At 41.6% G+C, this 24,222-nt stretch overlaps 1 protein-coding gene across 13 annotated transcripts in view; it reads right to left on the bottom strand.

The window, feature by feature from the left end:
• The window catches only part of MAGI2 (membrane associated guanylate kinase, WW and PDZ domain containing 2), a 652,499-nt gene that overhangs the window by 67,706 nt on the left and 560,571 nt on the right, over positions 1-24,222 (bottom strand). For 12 of the 13 annotated variants that reach the window (XM_077338042.1, XM_077338044.1, XM_077338045.1 and 9 more), the window contains 3 exons: positions 22,626-22,657; positions 18,101-18,290; positions 2,373-2,464 (listed from right to left, as the gene is read on the bottom strand). In XM_077338042.1, the coding sequence (XP_077194157.1) occupies positions 2,373-2,464; positions 18,101-18,290; positions 22,626-22,657 (314 nt within the window). The remainder of the gene's footprint in view (positions 1-2,372; positions 2,465-18,100; positions 18,291-22,625; positions 22,658-24,222) is intronic. The other variant, XM_077338038.1, reaches the window with a different exon arrangement.

Below are 24,222 nucleotides of genomic sequence, written 5' to 3'. Positions count from 1 at the left end.
AACAGAAAAAAAATTACACGGCAAGTTACATTCTTCTTGGAGGAGACATTTAACATTTTAAAATATCAGGCAATTAAGACATTTAGAATTATTAGTGTTTTTAAAGGGGATCTATACAGAAAATAGACACCATGTTACTCCAACACTGAAATAACATCAATGATCACTATAGGAATTGCAACATCTATGTAGAAACTATGTAGTGGTTTTACATTCTGTGAGATGACACTTAATGATGTTCACTTTATACATCCCTTGCAATTTTTTTTAACTAATAGGTTTTTTAGACAGTGCTGATGTGCTCCTAAAGAAGTGGCTGGCTCCTGTAAGTAGACACAGCTAATTTGAACATTGTTTCAGAATCCTTTTGGCACTTCTTTTAATTTTTGAAGCCATTCAGAGAAATACCCCTTCCTCTTACTTCTTTTCCTTTCCATTCCATCAAGAGGTTAATTACTGAGTGATCATTACCATGTGCAAATTAGAAATTCAAAGGTGCTCAAAAGCAGCACCCTCTGTAGTTGATTGCCTTTACTAAATACAGGAACAACATGGAAGTTAGTGCAATTTCTGGCTTCCATATTGATTCCCCCCCCCTCCTCTCATACAAGTGGTTTGCTCACATGAATGGTACAGGCAGCAGAATGTAATGTTCAAATTGGCCCCTAGTGCTAACAATCACCATGTGCTGTCAAGTCAACCAAGAAGTCTGTGGTACCTTGAAAACCAATACATTTACCTTTGTGGCTTTGGCTGTAATTTGATTCAAAAGGCTGCCCTTTGGCAATCTGTCACTATTATCTGCATGAGCAGTCATTGGTTGAAAGTCACAGCTGGATGTATCAACTGCCTTCACTGAAAAGCATCATCTTTGTGGTGCTGAGAGTTGAATGCGGTATTTTTTTCCCAACAACTCATGGAAGGGACATCAACAATGGCTGCAAAATACTGCCGGTGGGGAGGGAGAGCCAGCATCCTCCCCAGAGGTTATGATGAGGATATAGTAGTGGAATTTGGCTTGATCTAGCAGCACTGAGTAGGTGCATGGCTACTGAATGGGCAGCAACTTCCAGAGAAGGGTTAGGCAATGTTATCACTGGTCCGAGCTGAACACCAGGATTGCCAGGAGGTAACCTGAAGGTCAGGATGCCTGTAGGCCTGCGGACTTCCTCATGAACCCCACCACACACTGTCAGCAGGTAGTGCATAGTGTATTAAAGTACACAGAATACCAAAGCTGTAAATTAATGTGCTGCCATTTAGAATCAAAAAGCCAGTCTGAACTGACTGAATTCTTGCACCCTCAAAAATATTGATTGATTGATTGATTGATTGATTTGGATTTTTATACCACCCATTCTTTATAGCTCTGGGACGTTTACACAGAACATTCTGTAATTTGACATGGAACATTATAATAATATATAACATACCAGTTTCAATACAACGTCACAACAACCAAGTAACAATTTATAACACAACAAAGGATGTTTCTCTTTCATCTTTGTTACTGAAGGCAGAGAAAAAGAGGGAAGGAATGCTCCTCCAGCATGTCTGGGCCCTCGCTCCACAGGAAAGTGAAGCCGTTAGTAGGACAGCTGGGTCCAGATCAGAACATTTATAGGGCTTTTGCTTAATTTCTCTTTTATTTCTTGTTCTACCAAGACAAAAGATTGAGAAATTCTATTCATATATGCACCTTCTCTAACAACCTCCGCCTAAACGAATGATAAATTTCCACAATTGCATCCTTGCAAAGGCTCCCATACATCATCTCATGAGAAATGAGCAGAGGGATAAGAGACTAATCTGCCAAGTGCCCACTGACACTGCAGGAGCCATTGGGAGAAAGAAAAAAATCTCTCAGCAATAGCGTGATGTCACTTCCAGGAAAAGTAATGTCATGTCTCTCCAGGAATTGCCAGAAACTCTAGCAACTCTGCCAGAAAGTCTAGCAACTTTCACAAAAAATATTAACAAGGAACACACAAAAGACGATCTGATGCACCATGAACAGTCAGGGTTGCCAGGTCCCTCCCGGTAACCAGTGTTTGAATGTAATTTTTTATTTGCCATCACAGGAATGTATTGGTCTTCCACTGTGGCCAGTCATGTCCTGCAAGATAGTAAATGAAACATGCCAGGAAAAAAAAGAGTTCTGCAAAAAATCATACTCCTGGAGACTTAATCCAGGCTAAGGCACAATGACAGTTTTATGATAGAGAGGCTGATAGCTTGGGAGACCTGTTTTTTTCAATGTTGGAACACGAAAAAGTGCCATTTCAATAGGATCCTGATACAAACTGATATTTTTTTGACAATTCAAAAGATACTGAAATTATGAAGTGGATAGTCATGAAGAAACCACTCACAGGCTGTCCGGGTTCATCTCCTCCAAGAATTCTGAAGCCAAAACCAGATTCCATTCTCCGAAGATGAACATCCAAATCCTTATAGTCTGGACCTGGTATAAAATAAGATGTTGTTGAGTTGTAATATGTTTAAAGTTTTTTCATTGGCAGAACAGTCCTAAACAAAATTGTATTATTGTAAACTCATTGACTTCAATGGACTTAAGTACCTCGGAATCAGGTAATGTCAGGATTTGAGGAGGGGATGGACTTCAACAGGGCATAATGCTATAGGATAACCCTTCCAAAGCAGCCATTTTCTCCAGGGGAACTATCTCTTTTGCCTGGAGATCAACTGTAATCCCAGGAGATCTTCAGACACTATCTGGTAGGTGGCAAGTCTTCTTCAGTCTTGGCCTTTCTACACTGGTGACCAATATGCTTCTGTGCACAGTTCAAAGTACTGGTGTTGATCATTAAAGCCCTAAATGGTTTGAGTTCAATGTATCTGAAAGACCCTTATGAACCATGATTTGGAGGTCCTGCTAAGTGTGCCATCCCCCCCCCTCCCAAGGTTAGCTGGGAGAGGGCCTCCTTGGTCCTGATACCAAAGCTCTGGAACTCTCTCCCCAGAGAAATTATATCCTTCTGTTGCTGACTTCTGATAGAGGGTGTCTTGCATTCCGCTTTTCTGATCAACAACTTGTTGTTTTTATGTCTTTGTTTTTATTTCAGCTTTATTTTTAAAATGTATGCATTTTATGGGGACTGATTTTAAGTGGTTTTAGAATGCGATTTTATCATGTATGCTTTAATTTGTTAGCCACCTTGGTGGCCCTTTAGAGGACATAAAGTTTGGATGGAATTTATAAGCCATATAATAAAATATTATTGCTACTTAAAAACTACAGATGGGAACCAATTGTAGATGTGAGGGAAGCTGATTCACATGTCTAAACCTGTTCTTGAGCTTAGCATAAAAAGGAAGTAAGGAGCAAAAGATTTTAACAATCAAAGGAAGGTGATGACTTATATGCACAAACACATATGAGACTGCTTTACGCTGAATCAAGCCATTGGTCCATCAGGGTCAGTAGTAGTACACAGACTGGCAGTGGCTCTCCAGAGTCTAAAGCAGACATATTTCACATCACCTGCTACCAGATCATTTTAAGTGGGAATGCCAGTGATGAAACGTGGGACCTTCTGCATGCCAGGCAGATGCGCTACCAGTGACCTACAGCCTCTCCCCACAGTTTCAGATAGGCTGAATTCCTTCAAAGCTTATGAGAACTAATTTGATACTGTTTAAGATGGAGTTCAAGGGGATATAAATGTCATCCCGGCTGTTAAGAAACATATCTTTTGATTCAGGATATAACTAGAATCACCATGCTTGTTACAGCCATATTTGATTCACAATCCTAAACAGAGGTATCCCGCTAAGTTCATTGACTTCAGTGGACTGAAAAGGGCGCAACTCTGTTTTAGAATTGCACTGCCATTGTCTAACTAAATTCTGGCTCTCACAGAAGTGGTCAGTCAGTGTGATGCAATGCTCCTCCATACTTAAAAAAAAATCTCAAATGGAATCTAGAACCCCTCCTTTTGATGTAGCATTTTTGTTGTGGATGCTACTTTTTAATGGAGAACTATTTTGCCAGACAAACTCTACCCACAATCTGGAACAATACTGTGCTGACACAGATTTGCTTACCCCAGTGAGACCTTGCTCCTAGCTATGCCCCAATTTACGAACAGTCATAACTGGGAGATTCCCCAGGCTCAGTTGCTAAAGTCAATAAAAGGATTTAAATATCTACTTTAACCCTAGAACAAAAACAGTCCAGGGTACAAAAACTGCCTGTGCTAAGAAAGACATACATTAGGAAAGACCAGAAAACAGCTTGCTGCTCTCTATAAGGCTATTTTGTGTCATTTCAAAGGGAGAACCACTTCCCACTCTGAAGGTTTTCACATTCTGTACTGATTTTTCTCATATAAATTCCTTCTCATTTTTGGCTTTCATAATAGAAACTAGGAGGGAAAAAAATTGGGGACAAACACTGTGGATATTAGAAGGCTCTAGTGCCCCTTATTTGTACACAGAGTTAACAGAAGATTGCTGTTACACAACTGCTATGTGACTGTGGCCAATGCGGTTTTTAAAATATATAACTGCTAACTTCCTGCTTTGTTGGGTCTCAAAGGTGCTTTGGATGCACTGGACGTGCTTGAAAGTGTAAACAGTTTTTTAAAATGCTAGCCGTTTCATACAAATAAGTACAGCCATTGGCTAATATCTGCAATGTCGCAGTGTGGCCTGCAAATTTTCAACCCAATGGACTTCTAAGAAAAAAAGCTGAGAACCAATGAAACTACTGCAGAGATTTTTTTCACGTAATCTCCAACTAACTAACAATCCTGACAGATGAATTACTCCTTCATCAGCATTCTGAAACAGAGACAATATTCCACATCAGAAAACAGGTAGAAAATTACATTTCTGAGTGCTCCTCGATAATGAAAAAACCCCAAAATCAAACAGGTTGATCAGAGAAAAATGTTCTCTTTTGGGAGAAAAGTCTCTGGTATTCTAGTTTTCCTCTCATAGACTGACTATGCATGGGGTGGGAAGTCCAGGCTGGTGGCGGCAGGGCAGCGGGGCAAATGCCCGATTTTGCACGACTCCGATGCCATCCTGCCTCCCTCCAAACCCTGGCCAGACTGAGGCCCTTGGATGGCCTGCAATAAGGGTCCCTGTGGTGCCGCGGTCACCTTCTGAGCCTAGGCTGGAGCAGCCCCATGCACACAATGCTCCTGCAGGGACACCAAACAACCTGGTCAGCTCTGCAGAGGTGCAGAGCCGAATGGAGTGTTTCCCCACCCCCACGATGGTGGGAGAGCAGCATGCCACTATCCTGCCATTGTGTGGTGGGGCCCTGTGCCCCCCGTTCCCCCCTGTGTACACATGTACAATGTCGGGGCAGTCTGTGTGTGCCAGGGGATTCTTTCTCCTGTGTATTCTTGGAAGGAGCAAGGTATACTACCCTGCTGCTAGAAACCAGCAGTGGCCCAGCACAGCTGCTGCCATGCATAATTGGTCACTGGGACCTTTTATCCTTTGGAACTGGCAAAAGAACCAAAACAGTGATATGTCTTGGACAGCCCAGGCAAGCCCAATCCCAGGGCCAAACCCTGGCGAACATTTTCATGGGAGACATGATTGTTTTCTCCAAGGAATGCTATGGGTCATGGCGCAGAGGCAGGCATTGGCAAACCACCTCCAAACATCTCTTGTCTGGCTGCCAGGCAATCCTTGGATCTCCTAGCCGCACTACACATGCTGTATGATAAATAGATAAATAAATAAATAAATAAACTACAGTATTGTTGTCAGCTTAGCTTAGGTTTCCCTACTTGATAATTAATTATTCTTATATATACTAGCACTGCAGAGTAATGGGCTGAAAGAGTCCCCAAACAGCCACAAGGAAAACCCACACTGATTTTTCAGGAAATAGTTCAGTAACAGAATCCAGTCTTTTGCATCACCAATCTTCCACATAGCTCAAGATGGGTGGTCATACTCATCTGTCTGTAGGGGTAGAAAAGAGCAAGAGTCCAGTAGCGCCTTAGAGACTACAAATTTGTGGCAGGGTATGATTTTTCACGAGTCACTTACAAAAGCTCATACCCTGCCACAGATTTTGTTAGTCTTTAGGGTACTACTGGTCTTTTGAACTTTTCTACCAATACAGTATTTCATATGTTCTATTTCATAAGAATTATTCCAAACACTCTGGAGGAGATTTTTTAATTACAGACCTACTTCTATTCATAAAATTTAAACTGAAATATTCTGCTTTTTCTCTTAGCCTTGGGGCTTCTCAAGGAGGGAGATGGTGTTTAAGGGAAAGGGTGTTTAACCACTAGGTATTTCTCCCTTTAAATGCTAATAACAAAGAAGTCCAGATTCCAAAACCAAGACCCAAAGGCAAACTGAGGCTGCATAAGCTAGCGATTTGCATTTTATGGGATGGAATGAGGTGCATAACATTCATATCGGTCTGAGCCCAAAGTAGATTGAAAACTATTTTTAGTAACGCTGGCTTATGAGCCCACCTTATGCTGAGTTAGTTAACTGGCCCATTTAGCTCAATAATGTACATTTGGATTGGCAACAAATTTCCAGGATAAGCAGAGAAAGGCATTTCTTAATACATTTAAATGGAAATGTCTCAGATTCCAAGCAAAGCATGAGTTTTATCACTGCAAGCTTTCTTGCAGTCTACCTCTAAGGTGCATTCCTCCAAGGAGAGCTTGAATCCTTGTCCAGGAGGTTTTTCATGTGCAAAAGTGGGCCTTATGATTTTAACATTATTAGTATAATGGAAATGAAAGACAAAATGGCAGAACATTTGATGACAGGCTCCTGTAAGAGTAGGGATGCCAGTCTCCAGGTGGGACCTGGGGATCCTGTGGAATTAGAGCTTGCATCCGGACTAAAGTGATCAGTTTCCCTGGAGAAGCTGGACACTATAGAATTATACTTCACTGAGGTCCCTCTCCACCCCAAATCCTGCCTGCTTCTGGCTCCCCAGGTACATCCCAACCCAGAGCTGGCAACCCTGTAGAAGGATAAAAATAGTTCCGCCTTTTCCTCCTGGGTGTATATATTAGATAAAACTCTTTGTCTAATTAAGCACAAAAAGGAAAAGGCATATTAAGCAGACCGGGGCTTGGTCATCCCCCTGAGGCATGATTAAAAGCAGAAGTAGTGTCACTTTGACATAAAATGGAAAACAGTTTTTATACGGTATGATGAATGCTGAAGCTGACTTGCCAGCAAAACCCATTTGAAAACCACTCCTGGGCAGCATTTGCTCTGAGCAGGAAAATGTTGGATTTCAGATGAAATAAAATTTTCCAGACATTCCAATACACCAGTTCTTGTTTTGATGTGAATTTGAATCAACAACCCCTGATTTCACAAAAGAATATTTCCCACCTCATGTCACGTGTCTCACAGTTAGATCTCTAACAAGAGTCAATGGACTTAGAAAGGTATAACTATGCTTAGGATTGCACTGCTAGTGGAGCAGGATCATATAGATCTGGATAAACACTATGAAGAAAGAAGCCACATTAATTTAAGGATGACAGCTGCTTCTCATCACTATTAGCCCAGTTTGGTAATTATTTTTTTTAATGACCGTATTTTATTCTCAAATGACAGCCTGAAAGCTTAGTTAAACCGAGTGGGTGAAAAACAGTGACCCTTCTAAGTGCATATCTATGGGAGAGAGCATTTGATAGATGTACGTATTAACAGCCACACCTGGGCTTGGACAGACTCTTGTACTGATGCCAGTACTCGGAAAATATGTATGTGGGCAGTGAGTGTGGAAGGTTGCCTGCCTGAGGAACTGCCTGTGTATGGACAGATTGAAGACGGATGTCTGAGAAGAAATTCACACAAAGATGATGGATCTGGAAACACAGACACAGGACTTTCTGCTGCAGAAAAATTATGTGTCCTCTCTATTTAAGTTTCTCTTTAATTTATGTTTCCTCTTCTATTTGAGTTTCTCTTTAATTTCTACAGGACATGCAAAAATTGCAAAGAGGGGGGCTAAAAAGAAATACAAAAAGACGTTCCCAGTATATTTTATTTGGTATTGTAAAGTCTTACATGCATATATGATAATAAATATTTCCGCACTGTGTATCTTTTGATATGTGACTTTAAAGGTATATTGCATGATTTATTATTCTCTCTTTATAAAGCCCACAACCAGTCAGGATAAAATAAGGGCAACTGTGAGGCTACAGTCTTAGATTTAAATGTTACAGATGCCTTTTCACATATTACAGAGCACACAGGCTGCATCTGGGGTCCCTACACTTTGTCAGGCATAAGACAGTAGTGGTTTATTCTCAATTCTCATTCATGAGATGCCTGAATAAGATCAGGACCACAATCCCTATGGAGAAGAGTCTTCTGCCGGGGACTAGTTCCGGTTTGGAAAATGATTGTTTTTCTGGCAGACTTGTCTTGTTAAGTCTAAAAGAATCTGCTCCCATTATGTTGATTAGGACCATATTTTGCATGGAAAGATTATAAGAAATCTCAAAGAATTAACCAAGAAAGAAGTTGGGGGGAAAGGGGATCAGTGCATAATCTAGGACCAACAGATTCTTTACTGTAATTTAATCTTTAAAAAGGAGAGGTTGACCTGATCAGCAAGTTGGTTGGAAGATCATTAAGAACCACATAAATATTTTTAAATGGATATTGTTAATTTTTCCTTTTGAAAATATTTTCTAGACATCATTTAATTATAGTAGTAGAAGAAGAAGAGTTGGTTCTTATATGCTGCTTTTCTCTACCTGAAGGAATCTCAAAACGGCTTACATTCACCTTCCCTTTTGTCTCCCCGCAACAGACACCCTGTGAGGTGGGTGAGGCTGAGAGAGCCCTGATATTACTGCTCGGTCAGAACAGATTTATCAGTGCTGTGGCGAGCCCAAGGTCACCCAGCTGGCTGCATGCTTTGGAGGAGGGACTTTATGGACCCTGCCCCCTAGGCACCGTCCACAAATCTCCTGGAGTTTCCCTAACTTGAATCTGACAACCCTACCCCCATCTCCGACCGGTGGCTAGGGAGGAACTGGCAACCCTAGATGTAGCCCTAGGCTCTAGTAATGAATGAAAGACAGGACAGAAGTTAGCAGAACAAAGTTTGTGTCCACTGGCACCTTGATGATCAAGGTGTACTTGATAATCAAGGTATAAACTTTCACGTGAAAGCATACTTCTTCAGAACATGGCTACCCACCTGAAACTACCAGGACAGAAGCTGGATAGGCTGAACAATCCACAGTAAATCCATAGTTAATTGGACCACTATTTTGAGTAAGAATCTGAGAGTCGTATATAGATTATGTTTTATCCAGACCGTAAACTCACGCCTTTTAAAACGTAATATTAGGATCAGTGCACTAGATGGGATTGAGGAACGTATTAACTATGGCTTGTATCCTGAGACAAGCAAGCAGAAACAGAAATGGTCTTTGCACAGTTCTGCTTGCACAAGATCTTTACAAAATCTAGTACTGGATTTTTTTTCACAAGATTTTGCATGAACAGAAATGCATGTAGTCATTAAGTCTGACTTGACACAAGCAGCTACGATAGTCTTTTTCTTGCATTTCTGCATGTACGACAGCTCTAATGCAAGTGGAAAGTCTGTACTAGGTCAATTACTGGTGATTACTGGTTTACATTTCCATTTACCTGGCTTGTACAGGGAAATCCCATGGCAAATGGCCTTCATGAACTTCTGGGTACTTTTTGTAAAGCGTGCCGAGTTCATGGGAAAGGGATTGCTGACTCTTCAATACAGCCATCAGTTGTCGAACTGACACTTCTGATGAGCACCTCTCCTTTGGACCTCCTTGCCAGCCAGCCTGACCACTTCCTATCTGCCCCACTTTCTGTAGAGCTGATATTGTCATAAAATCATCTGAAAATCCTTTTGGATATATTGCCATCAGTCCTTATAAGCAATAAAAATACATTGTCATGACAAGTAACTTTCTGCCAAGTTTAACAGAACAGGGCAAAGTTTAGTCTCTGCATCTTCCATTTTGTCTCCATTTGATATGAATTCTTGCTGATGCCAGGAGGGTTAGTTCTTATTTTGTATTCACAGAACTTGCAAACTCTTTGTTGTCATTGTTCTGGCTGAAAAAAAAAGCATCTTCTTTCTGTATGAAGGAGACATGCACAAAGCCTACGTTTCTTTGAGGCCAGATTTTACAGCAAACCCTATTATTACCTCAAACTTCTTTAAAAAGAAGCATCTGGCTTTGTATATTTGGAAGCCCTAAGAGCAATTTTTCCTAATGGCTCCTGACAAAAAGCTTCAAGCTATCATTTCTACCATGTCCCCCTCTTTTTGTTAGAGGTCTACACACCGGAACACTCCCACTGCGGCTCACAAAAGCTGGGGGAAACAGAGAAGATACCCATCCAACCACTGAAATGTAACAAAGGGGAGGCTTTCTTTAGCAACCTCTGGGATAGAAACAGCTTGTACTCTGTGGCCCATATTTTGTTACAGAAGCAATAAAGCCCTCGTTAATATATATATATTTAAAAATCAAGCTGTCTGGAATCAATTCTAACTTGGCTACAGAATCCAGTCCCCTCTTTCCAATAATGTGGGGGAGGAAACTTCCATGGAAAACACCCAGGGCCTAACCCCCTACAGCTGCAAGTCTGGGTTAAACCAACAAGCCCATCTATGTAACAAGGGAAAAGGATGAGTGTGGTAATGTATGAGATTTCTCACTGCTTGTGGTAAGTTTCCCAGATGTATGAGATTTCTCACTGCTTGTACCATATCAAATCCAAAAATCAGTTTTTGAACCGTTTAGATCAGGGGTCCTCAACCCCCGGTCCGCAGCCCGGTACCGGGCCGCAAAGGCCATAGTACCGGGCCGCCAGCGGCCGCACCTGCCTCCCCCCCCCCGCAGCGAGAGGGAGGGAAGAGGCAGGCACGGCCGCTGGCACGCTAGCGACGCAAACGCGCACGCTGGCGAAAACGTGCATGCGCGTTAGCTCCGCGCATGCGCGTTAGCGCCACCTAGTGGCGAAAACGCGCGCGCGCAGCGACTGCGCGTGCACGTTTACGTGCAGCTACGGCGGCCGGGCCACCGGCTCTCTCTCACCCTCGGAGGTGGTCCCCAACTACAAGAAGGTTGGGGACCGCTGGTTTAGATGAATGGGAAAAGATTTTAATCAAAGGTGCATTTGGAAGTTTCAATAGTCCAATGTAGTTTTCATACAGGTAATTTTGAAACCTTTGTTTCTTTATATTTAAGAAGTCCAACTTGGCTTAATACAGGTAGCTTCTAGGCAGAAGCCACAAATAAAGATTGAGCTCCAACCAATACTATAAGCTAAAGAAGAAATATTTCTTTATAGGCCGTTAATTTCAATGGGCTTTAACTGGAGAAACTATAAACAGTTTTGCACTATGAATTTTAAAACCACCTAGGAATTCAAGAACAACTGTTGTTCACTTTAATATTAATAAGAATTTGCAAAAATAACCTCATTTAGGTTACATTTTGGATAGCATCTTCATTTGCCAGGATACACATTTCACCCTGGTGAGAATGTCCCTTCTGTGCTGTTCATCAATCTTCCACTGCAATGTCAACAGTTTGAAATTTGGACTAGCAATTTATATACATTCCAATCTCTCTCAAATAAAAACTATTTTATGCAGTCATGGTATTCTATTGTATAGATCTGAATTAAAGAACTGTGTAGAATTATGTCAACTTTTTACTGTTCAGTACCTGATTGATGTGCTAATAGGAAAGGTCCTGGGAAACTCCCAGAAGCCAACTATAAAAACATCAATATAATGGAAAAGAGGCATGCAGAATTTGTGCAGGATTTCAGGCTTATTATATGTAAAACAAGAACCTGTCCCCTGTGCCCCTCAGTTCAGAGCTCATTTAATTTCACTTTTTTCCCCAATTTCCCTTTGTTTTTCTCCCACTCGGGCAAGTGATATTGCTTATTTCAAAATGAAGGGACGTGGACAGAAGAAAACACTACAGCTGCATTTAGGGAGCAAACTACACAGGGTTCAGTTCCAATATATAACCTCATCTTGTTGCAAAGTTCCTGTGTGTGCTGGCCTCTCCTTTCCTTTTCCCTCCCTCCTTGAGCAATTGGTGATGGAGGAATCCCAATTAGAAACCAAATCCAGCTATGCATGAAAGCATAGGGGAGTACATTAACCAGAGTTACAGCACTATCCTAAGTAGAGTTACACCTTTCTGACTGCAACCAGGCAGGGATTGTTGGTACAGAGGTAGAACTAGGCAAGAACTCTAGTGTGCATGATCCAATAGCTAAAGAAGAATATCCTACAGGGGGCATCAAAAGAGATGTATAGTTAACATATTTAGATCAGAAACTTTCTGGTATTTTTCAAATAATCTTCTCCTGTGTCTCGGTTGGCTCAGGTGGGGACTTCCTGCTCCTTTGAGCCCACTTCCTCCCTGTGTGCCTCTAGAACAGATTGAATGAAGAATAACACAATAGTAGAGACAAGTAGGCTTCACCTCTCCTCTTTCTACACAAAGTTTGTTTCTCTTAATAAAAATATTTTATTCTTTTAAGCAGCTTCCTTGTGTAAACTCTTTCAACACTCTTTTTGCGCTGTGGCACCATGCCTCACCGCTTCCCATATACTAATGGAGAAGAAATCCCCCAGCACACAGAGCACACACGGACAACTCCTGGGCAGAAAGGATCTGCCGTGCATGAAGGTGAGATAGTGTCACAATGCTATCCCACCATTGTGGTGGTGAAAAAATGTCCCATTCAGTTCCAGGGCGCTGTGAAGTGCCATGGACCCAAACAGGCATTTTGGGCCCCCACAAGGACACTGTAGGTGAGGGGAGGAGCAGGACCTGAAAGGCCTGGCTTTTCCCTGTATGCACGGGTCTGGCCTGGCATAGCCTTCATGTTCCCGTAATGTGGGGAATCGGGGGCCCTGAAGAAGGTCAGAGTCGGGAGCGGGCCGGGTTAGTGGTGATGTCGTACACAAGCGGGAATTTGCCCCAGTGTTATGTAGGCACTGGGCCAGCCTTTCCTCCGCCCATGAATAATTGGTCTAAGTTAAGGTGACCAGATTTCAAGATTGTGCTCCTCATTTTTAAGCCTTACTATTCACACAAAATCACTCATCGGGGTCCAGTTACCATGTCCATCCCCTCACAAATCTACCTGAACATAAATCCAGACCAATACATCAAGAGTCCCCAAAAGGGGGGTGAATGCTTTATTGTGGCATTTCTCCATAGCAATGTTGAAGTGTTAATAATAAAAAAGCTCTTATGTTGTAGCATTACTGCTTAGCAATGTGGAAATGCCATTTAAAAAAAAAATTGGGGCTTCAGGAGGAAGGAAGTTTGAGTCCCCAAAACAACCACTGTGCTGGGATTGGTGGCTTGTAGTGGGTGACATGGCGAGAAGCAGAGGGAGAAGTTTGCTTTGTTTTCCTTGCTGCCTTGTTGGGAGGCAAAAGCTGCGAAGTGGTAGTGGGAAAACACGGGAGGGGTCTCCTGTCAGGAAGCTTGCAAATGTGCAGCTTCCAACGGTGTGTTTGCAAGCAGGAGGCGGTGCAAGTTTAACCGTGTGGAAATGGTCTAAGGGTTCCTGTGGCTCAGCAAGTCTGAAGACTGTATCACCAATAAGACCTCCAGAGGATTCTGCCACATGAAAAAGATCATTTGGCAATGTTACGGCTTACTCAAGTCATTTTTTGTGGCCATGTTTGCTTGTGAAAATGTGCCTTTTCTTTCAGAAGTAATATGGTCAATGCAATATTCTCCAGACAAAACTGGGATGGGAGTATGAGTGGGGGGAGGAATCATAGAATCATAGAATCATAGAATCATAGAGTTGGAAGGGGCCATACAGGCCATCTAGTCCAACCCCCTGCTCAACGCAGGATCAGCCCTAAGCATCCTAAAGCAAATACAGGAAATACAGTCCTGTAAAAGAAGACATTATAATGGTTCTTTCCCAATACTTATTGGATTAACATGTTTAAAAGCTAGCTCTTTCCTTGTAAAATCTGCCATTTTCTGAGAGTTGGGTGGCTATTTCAACAGTGTTATTTTAAATTTAGCTCATCATCTGGAGAATTTCTTCAAGCACTGCTGCCCTAATTGATGTTACAGGGGATATTTATAGCCTAAAACGCATCAGTATACATAGTTTTTGTACTAAATTAAAAATGATATTTACATAAAAATAAAAACTAATTAAACCAAACAAGTACTAAAAATTAATACCAGGGCCCAAGGCAAGTTAAGTGAATATGTTAAAGTGGAGGCTTGTCTGAAATTGTGAGCCAATTTAAAGGCTAATAATTTTAGGATTTATGATTTGATTTGATTTATGATTTGATATGATTTTATGTGATATAAATTGTTGTGAGCTGATCTCTGCTCTGGGGGAACGGCAGCAGACAAATGAAAACAAAACAGTATGATATAGTAGACACCTCTCCAATTAAACAGAATACCCCCAAATCTAACCCTCTTCAATAAAACCCAATAAAAATCAAGTCTACCTTAGAGAATAATTTAGTCCCACCAGCAAACTATTTTTTTTTTTACTGATTTCCAGACCAACATTGAGAGGGAATTTACCGTATTTGCCGGCGTATAAGACGACTGGACGTATAAGACGACCCCCCAACATTTCCACTCAAAATATAGAGTTTCGTTACATTACATTACAGTACTATGGGCCACTATGGGCAGCTATGTCTATCCCAACTGAAGTGCACCCGGCGTATAGGACGCCCCCCCCCCCCACTAGGAGGCATGTTTTTCAGAGGAAAAAAGTAGTCTTATACGCCAGCAAATACTGTAAGTCTCTTGGAACAGGGTATTCCATAGCCTGGTACCACCAAGAGAAGACTGTCTCTTCTGGGTCCACAAACTGCACCTTACGCAAAGTTGGCACACAGATATCTTTTCTGCACAGAGGTGGCTGCGCCAGGCCACTGCTGGTTCCTTGCTATGGGACAATTAGTCCTGATGCTTCCAAGTTCCGCACAGGGGAAGATTTTCCCCATCAGACTCATTCCGCCCTGGATTATGCCTCCACATGAGGCAGCTGAGGCAGAGAGGTTCCGCCATGGCAGCCCAAGGGTGTGTGTGTTATTTTCATGAAGGTAGGATGCCATGACAATCATGACGATTAAAAAAATGCCCCAGTTGGGTCCATGCCACTGTGAAGCACTACAGAACTGGGGCATTTTTTTGTTCCTTCCGCAGTGCCCTAGGAAGGGGAAGAGCCAGGCCTGGAAGGCCAGACTCTTCCCCTTCCATACAGGCCTGCCTTGGTATTTTGCCATGGCAAAAAAGGGAATGTGGAAATATCTGTGTTCCCTTGCCATGGGGCAATGGAGGGACTAAAGTGGGCCAGGATGGTGTCAGGACAGTGCCAAGATCATGTGGAAGTGGAGATTAGCCCTGCTGCCATATGAGTGCCAGGTTGGCCATTTTTCCCTGTGCAGAAAAGGTCAGAGCAAGCTTTCCCCAGGTAGCTGTTTTTTGTACAGGAGTAAAAAACTGCAAGTAACCAAAATTTTCTTCTACGGGAGAAAAGAAGCCTTAGGGTGGCTTTGAATTAAACAATCTTCTGTAGGGTTGTCCACCTCCCATTTGGGCCTAGAGTTCTCCTAGAATCACAACTGGTCTCTAGATGAGTTTCCTTGAAGAAAACAGCTGCTGTTTTAGAGGGTTTTGTACCTGACTGAAGTCCATTTCCTCCCCAAACCCTGCTCAATCCCTGAATTTTCAACCCAATATGCTAGTCACTTCCCAGTCTGCAAATGGTTGAGCCTCTGTGTCCATCAGTGACCTCTCTTGAGCAGCTTGGATAGGGATCCATCACTGAGTTTATACTTTTCTGCTTTGTCTATCGAAATTTTATTCTAGAGGCTCCCTACAAAATAACTAGTGAAAGCATTTAGCCAGCAATTATTGGCAAAGGACACTCCTGGTCTTTCAAGCATAAGATCAAATAAAGTGTCTTTTAAACAAAGATGTTGAGGATTTTTTTAAGCGGGGTAATTACAGGTCCTATTTTCTCGCCTGACAGCTATACTCAGGAGAGGAATCATTGCAGAATAGTCTTTCAGCACTGCATCATTATTGTACCATTAAACAATGAATAATTTAAAAAAAGAGTTAAAAGTCAATGCATGCTTGAGAGGTTTTTCCCATTTCCATAGCAAGCCTTTTGGTTGACTCATAAATAGGCTCAGACTAAGGAAGCTGTAGATGTCCCATGATTAAAAATCCAAAGCACACATGCACACAGAATTTCCTTTCTGGCTGATCACCTGGTGGGGCCTGGAGATCCCCTTGAATTACAACTGATCTCCAGATGACAGAGATCAATTCACTGGAGAAAATGACTGCTTTGGAGGGTGGAGTCTATAGCATTATTTCCTGCTGAGGTTCCTTCCCTCCCCAAACCCGCACTCTCAGGACTCTACCCCAAGTCTCCAGAAATTTCCCAACCAAGATTTGGCAACCCAGGGCTGAACTCAATGTGCAATCAAAGAGGCCTTTTCCATATTACCCCATGGAGAAGACCAAGTTGTATGTGCAAAGGTGAGTACAATGGAGTGCAGGCAATTTTCTATAATTTCAGAGAGCCTCTTATGATTCTATGAGTATTACTTTTGTCTTATGTTCTGGAGATTGTGGTCAGCTGGGTGAACATGGATAGGCTTGGTGTGAAAAAACCAAGTGTATCAAGCCACAGACCTCTATCTTAATTAATAGCAAACAGCTTCCATTTTGTTTTCAGCATTTCAATTGAGAGCACATACCCTTTGAGGTAACATTTTAATCCATGAAAATTAATGGGAAACTTTGCTATTTGGCCTTGATGTAAAAAATCTCCTTCTACCAGTGACAGAGATGTGCAATTTGGCACTATTTTCATGTCTCCCTCCCCCACAGCATTTTTATCTTCCTGTCCAGGAAGAAAAGCCTCTCTACAGATGGGCCATGTGGGGAAGGCTAGTTTGAACCCCCCACCCCAACAAACAGCTGATTCCACAGAAGGACTTTTCACAGCAGGATTAGCTGTTTCATATGCTCCATGGCATTTAAATTGACATCTAGATCCTTTTTTATGAGCCTCTTGTGGCGCAGAGTGGTAAGGCAGCGACATGCTGTCTGAAAGCTCTGTCCATGAGGCTGGGAGTTCGACCCCAGCAGCCGGTTCAAGGTTGACTCAGCTTTCCATCCTTCCGAGGTCGGTAAAATGAGTACCCAGCTTGCTGGGGGGTAAACGGTAATGACTGGGGAAGGCACTGGCAAACCATCCCGTATTGAGTCTGCCATGAAAACACTAGAGGGCATCACCCCAAGGGTCGGACATGACCCGGTGCTTGCACAGGGGATACCTTTACCTTTACCTAGATCCTTTTAAATGCCTAAGAGCCAAATCAATTTGGGAAACCTGAATTACTGAAACCAATATCCATATATTGATACTGGGGTTCAGATTATTTGGATTCAGGTCCACCAAAAACTGAAATGAACCTTTTTTTCCCCAGTGCACATCCCTAGCAGGGAATCCTCATTTGGGTTGGATCCACCAGCCCACTTCTGGAGACAGAAGGATTCCTGCCCATTCTTTCCTTCCCCTCTTGCTCCCAAATGCATGCAAGATGCTGTTCCTCAGAGTTCCCAGTCAGAGTAGAAGCCCTAAAAAAACTGCTTTCCTGTAATCTGAGCAAACCATTAAAGGGAGGTACACACCATTCTGCTCATGTCTCTTGAAATTCATGTCTGCTGAATTTAAATAGTTGAAACATTTGATAGATTGCATTTTCCAATGCAAGGGGATTTAAGATACAAATGCACCACAGTTTTGTTTCAAGTTGTATTCCCCCCCCTATTATCAACAATAATTGCATTCATTGTTCTGTTCAATTTAAGATACAATCATGCCATATTTACAGGGCAATCCTACATAGAGCTACACCCTGCTAAATCCATTGACTTTGATGGGTTCAGGAGGATATAATTCCATCTAAGATGGCACTTTTGGGTACATTCATTGGGATGTCCAAAGTGTCAGATGCTTGGGCAAAGGGACCATCGTTTTCACTTACGCCTACTTTCATAAATAGCGCGTGACTTCTCATACAGCTCATATGGGTCGGGTTTTCTTGGGTCAAAGGCCTCTGTGGAATCAGGAAAAGAACTCCTGTGCAGGGAAGGTGGGAAGGGAATATTCTGTGGTATCGCTGGAGCAGATAAACTTGTCTGAGGACTTCCTTGATTCTCCCATCGTTCCATCATCTACAGCAAATAGAAACAAGGAAACATTAGGCAGGATCTGTCTCATGTTTCTACTAGATGTGAGATAATAAATATTAACATGGTTAACAGAAGGACAGACGAGGATCTGGGAGATTGAAATTCAGATCCCTACACTGTCACAGAAGCTTGCTGGGTGACCTTGGGCCAGTCATTCTCAGCCCTCTCTACCTTATAGGATTATTGGCAAATAGAAAAGAAAATGGAGGAGTAGATATTTGGGTCCATATTGAGGAGAAAGGAACAATATAAAATAAGTAAATCAATAAATCAATAGGCAAATTATTGTTTGTACTTTAATATTTGCCACTGCCTCTCTTATCATACACCAGAACAGCCTAGACTTTTGTGTTTTCCATGTAGCAGCTGCACCAATGAATTGTGTAAAGCTGTACCATAAGATCAATGCATAAAATAAAGATAGCTCCATGCACTGATTTGAAAGGAAAACAGCTGAAATTAAAACTGTTTGATTTAGATGCACCATTGGCTCTGACTAATGCCAAGACTTGAAACACACTGTAGTGGAGAACCAGGAAGATCCTTGGATGGTGAGCAGGTAGACCCAAGCCATATGGTGAGAGAAGCCAGGAAGAACAGTGGCAATAACATGGCAGCTGTAGAGATAGGAGAAGCCCCTGGTTGTCAGGGCACCTGGAGTCAGTGCTACTCATTCTCCTTGATGGCTTGCTAGTGTTGAGCAGCTCCAGATGTTTCACTGAAAGAAAGGCCTAAACAGGAGGTAGCCAGCTGTTGGGCATTAAAAATCCAGCTGCCTGGTGCTAAAGATTATGTCTTTGTGGAAAGGGTGTACCAGACATGAGGATGATGGCAATTTTTAAACAATTTGAATTGAAGAATTTAAGAGCTGCAAATGTTATGATAAAGTGGGCTTCCCCCCCCCCTTTAAAATACAATACTGGGCTAACGAAGAAGAAGAAGAAGAAGAAGAAGAAGAAGAAGAAGAAGAAGAAGAAGAAGAAGAAGAAGAAGAAGAAGAAGAAGAAGAAGAAGAAGAAGAAGAGTTGGTTCTTATATGCCGCTTTTCCCTACCCGAAGGAGGCTCAAAGCGGCTTACAGTCGCCTTCCCTTTCCTCTCCCCACAACAGACACCCTGTGAGGTGGGTGAGGCTGAGAGAGCCCTAATATCACTGCTCGGTCAGAACAGCTTTATCAGTGCCGTGGCGAGCCCAAGGTCACCCAGCTGGTTGCATGTGGGGGAGCGCAGAATCGAACCTGGCATGCCAGATTAGAAGTCCACACTCCTAACCACTATACCATACTGGCTCTAAAGTAGCTGTAAATGTCACAATAAAGGTTTTGTTTTCCTTTTTTATTTTCTTTTTATAAATACTGGGTTAATGTTCAAATTGTTTTATAAGAAATGCTTAATGTTAAGTATTTAAAATATGTTGTTGTAAACAAGTGCAGGAACCAGCTGATTTTCTATTATATCTACCCAAGGATATGCCTTGGGTCAAGTCTAAAGGTAATTTTTATAACACCCATTGACTAAGTGCTGGAAATGTGATGTTAAAGTGGGATTTTTTTGTTGTGACTTTGCTTTTATATTTACAGGCAACAGACATCTAGAGTAGCGATCCCCAACCTGTGGGCTGCGGACCACATGTGGTCCTTCGACTAATTGGAGGTGGGCCCCGAAGGACGCCTTCTCCCCCCCCCGGCCCTTTATTTCATCCCCCTGGCCCTTTACAACACACTTTGGGTGTCATTGTCTCCCATCATTCCCAGATGGGACTATCTCGTTGCAGAGAAACAAGCTCAGGGTTCCCATTGATTTGTCATTGTCATGAGTTAAAATTTCCATGAAAATAAAATGTTCCTTATGTTCATTGTTCTGGCGTGTCTGTATCTTATTTTGAAGGGATGTTTAAACATTAGCATAGCGATCAGAGAGCGTTAGGGCAGTGGTTGAGAGTAGAGGAGTAAACTACACCCCCCCACCAGGCCTCAGTAAAAGGCGTTGAGTGGTCCCCAGTGAGTGGTTCCCGGCGTTGAGTGGTCCCCGATGATTAAAAGGTTGGGGACCACTGATCTAGAGTATTCAGCAATACGAAACTTCAAGCAAATGGGGTCTTTGGGGGTAGAGGGAGGGATGATATTGTAATACTGTAATCAAAGATATTTTTCCTTGTTCTTTTCTATATAAAAATTTAAAAATTATTAATAAAAAAAGAATGATGACCAAGGTTTAGTTTAATCCCACTCCCTTGAGAAGTTAGACCTAGGTAGCTAAGGAACAAAGAAGTAACCCTTATCCAAGTTGAATGACTGAATTATCCAAGTTGTAAAATACTTGTAAAGCAGAAGACTAGATGCACTCTATTTTCTTTTAATGAATTTTGTCTTAAATTGTCCTGGGACACATCTTTGTTTATTTTCCATTCCCAGAATTGCCAATCTGAGAATTAATTGGTTTTAATAATGCACATCACTTAGATTCCTGTTCACTGCACCAGTAAACTCATTTTTACTAACCACCATGTAGCATACAATGCCCAATAACTGTCTGAGACAGAAATGTGTTTAGGGTCACTGTGCCATTACTATTATTTTCAAGAGAATTAGAAATCATACATCTACCAGGAGAAAGATGGCCAGGTTTGGACTTCTCAGAGTTATGTAGGTGATTCCTGGTTATTTGACACTTGAGCAAACTAGCTTTTATTCTGATGCCATACTGTTTTCCAAAGAATTTTCATCTCGCGTTGGCTAATTTCCCTTGCTTTGCAAGTGTTTGGCGACATTAGCTACAAGAGATAATGAGACATAAAAGCCTATAGGCTGCGAACAGCTCTTTCTTTTTTCAGACTGATGGGAAGAAGAACACCTTCAAATTTTTCTCATGGGAATTTGGTTCAAAGGGCACTATCAGGATTTTCAGGTCATGTGGGAAATGTAGCACTTCTTCCCTTCCAGAGAAAACAAACATTCTCCCAAACAGTAGTCCAAGCATAAATTAAAAATAGATCTAATAGGAGAATATATTAATAGAAGATGGGCACAGAAGTGCACTTCATTAATCAGGCAAGAAGAGAAAGAAGCATTTAAGCTTCCCCATTCTCATGAGGAAGGAACAAGGGTGGCTGTTCAGGTGCACTGTATTTCACTGGCTACAATTCTCTCACAAGTCTATCTTACTTTCCTAGCTGGATAATTAATACTTGTGCTTGTGGCTTTGCCCAAGGCAGTCAGGTTCTATTATAATCCATTTCCCTTTGGCTAACTCTGTAGAGAAATTGTGAATTCTGCTGAGCTGCCTGAAAGACACCAGGAGTATGTCATGAAGAAATATTAATTAGAGAACTGTTACTGCACTGAATTTTGAAGCATATAACCGAGTGTATTGCCAAGCCAAGAACAAACAATACAGCCAAATATTACAGTGCAATTCAGAATATATTAGTCTGGAAGTAAGGATTAAGAACATCTGCCTTGATCTCTTCTCAAGCGAAGCAACGGAGTGCTACAAACAAGGCCTTTTCCACTGTGGCACCAAGAATTTTCCCTAACTTCTCCAGGCATGTTCATCAGGTTCCAGATTTATTTTTCTGTTATAGATCCCAGCCTCTCCATTTTTGATGACATCAATTTTTAGGATTCATTTTGCCAGCTGTTATGAACACTTAGAACTTTTAAATCATGGTTATGAACTGCCTTCTGGATTCGGTGGAAAGCAGGATATGTTTTAATATATACATAAATAATAAGACCTGTTGAGTTCAACAGCATATACTTTGGGGTAAGTATGTTTTAGACTGTACTTTGGTGCACACTTACTTGAAATGAAGATGCAATCAAGAAATGAACTTCCTATACAAGTAAGATTTATTATCTGATCATATACTTATAAGTAATTATACTGGACAAGGTCCCATTTAAGGTTCCATTATTTCAATAGAGAAAAAGTTAAGCATGTAATGAATTCTCATCCATGGAAATGACAGAAGTATAAAAGTTCTTAGTTTTAGCAGGATCATGCCTTAGGGATGCCACTTAACTTCTGGGATAGGAGACCTCCTGTCCTCAACTTTTGTTTCCTGCTGCTACCCTGGGACTCACAGGGGGGAAATGCCATTGGCATAACACCATTAGATCACTTCTAGGCAAAACCTGGAGATGATGTCACTCTGCTCTAGGAATCACTGGAAACTCCATGGAAGTGATGCAATACTGTTCACCATTGTCTCCACTATGCCCCTGCTCCTCTAGACTCCCACCAGTTGCCAGCCATTCATTGGCACTCCTATCATGCAACTCACATTCTAATTTGGAATAAAAAAAAAAAAAACTTACAGGTTTTGGAGTCTTCCAAGGTGAAAAGAATCCTAAAACAAAAGGGGAAAAAAGCTTATCAGTGCATCTATGTTTAATGATCTGTTGCAGATTGGCCAACATAAATCTTTTATTCCTGTTATTTCAAATCTGCATTTTTAGGTTATACTTAGATGACATTGTAGACATACTATGAACGATGCATCTAGAAGAGCATTAGTGTTGCTGAACAAAAGTATAATATTGCTGGTTGCCAGAACGTTTGCTTAGTGAATTCACAAATGCATTTGCCATTACCTTGCAAAACTTTGCGGTCAGGCACAAATTGACCGGTTATTGACTCTGATAGATCATCAGACAATGAAAGTTACCAGAATGATTCTGACATAGTTTTACTGGGCTCCATATAACTGGTTTAAAGCTAGCTACCAAAATAGCACTTGACGCAAAGAGAAACTATACTTTACCATGAATGGTTGCATTAAACTAAAGGCATATTGGCTAATTATTTTACACCTGTTAAAAGCTGGAAATAGATTGTGTGAATCAGTCTCAAGCTCCTGATAGGCATTTTCACCTTGTACCAAACCATGATTTGGCATCATTACTCCATCAAATGAGAGGATTGTCAACTTGGGTTTGGGAAATTCCTGGAGATATGGGGAGGGGGAAGTTTAAGGAGGTGTGGGGCCTCACCAGGTTATAATACCCCTCAAAGTAGCTATTTCCTCCAGAGGAAGTGATCCTTGTCATCTAAAGATCAGCTATAATATCAGGAGAGCACCAGGTCCCATGTGGAGGTTGGCAGACCTAATGAGGGTTGATAACGGCTGCATTTCCCCCCTGCCCATTAATATGTATCTACAAAATGCAGCCTTGTTCTTTCTTCTTTCCAGTTTTTTGTAACTCAAAAGAACAATATTAAATAAAACCAAAATCATGCAACTAAAGGGGATTTGTAATTGTGTGGAACCTGTGATTCTTTAATACCCATCACTTTTGCAATACTTGAAGCAGACAAGACCTCAAATAGTTTGAAAGTCAGCGGTTATACAACAAACATTATTAGGTCAATGAAAGTAATTTTAACTTACACTGTAAAATTAGCATTCAGAAAATGATTCTGAGGTCTGATCCATGGCAACTGCCTTCTTACACCTCTACAATAACATCCGTGTTCAGGGATCAGGAGTGCTGGCTGAAGGATCAGATTCCTTCCAGTGACCTTTCTTTTGGAGGCAGGAAATACTTCCATGAAAAGGAGTCAAAGCTTTATAGTTCTACTCTGCGGCCATTGCTGAAATGGTATGGGATCGTATCACAAAGACTACTCCTCTATGTAATAAGCCGCAATATTCATCTCTTTTAAAAAGATAAACCAAGACAAGCATACAATTTTCCTCTTTCCCACATTTTTAGTTGAAATATGAAAGTCAAATCACTATCTTTCTGCTCTCACTTGTATTTCTAGCACAAAATATTTAGAGAGATGCATTTTTGTTCTCAGATAATTCCTGCCCCCAACATTTGAGTCTCTGACTGCTCATTTACTTATCACAGTGAGCAGAATTACAGATATGTAGACCAGAACTATTTGCATAACTGCACCGAATGGTTT

The sequence above is a fragment of the Paroedura picta genome, chromosome 5 (assembly GCF_049243985.1).
Source record: "Paroedura picta isolate Pp20150507F chromosome 5, Ppicta_v3.0, whole genome shotgun sequence".
Taxonomy (NCBI): Eukaryota; Metazoa; Chordata; class Lepidosauria; order Squamata; family Gekkonidae; genus Paroedura; species Paroedura picta.
The sequence above is the reverse complement of the archived record's forward strand: the minus strand, read 5'-3'. Positions and strand labels throughout refer to the sequence as shown.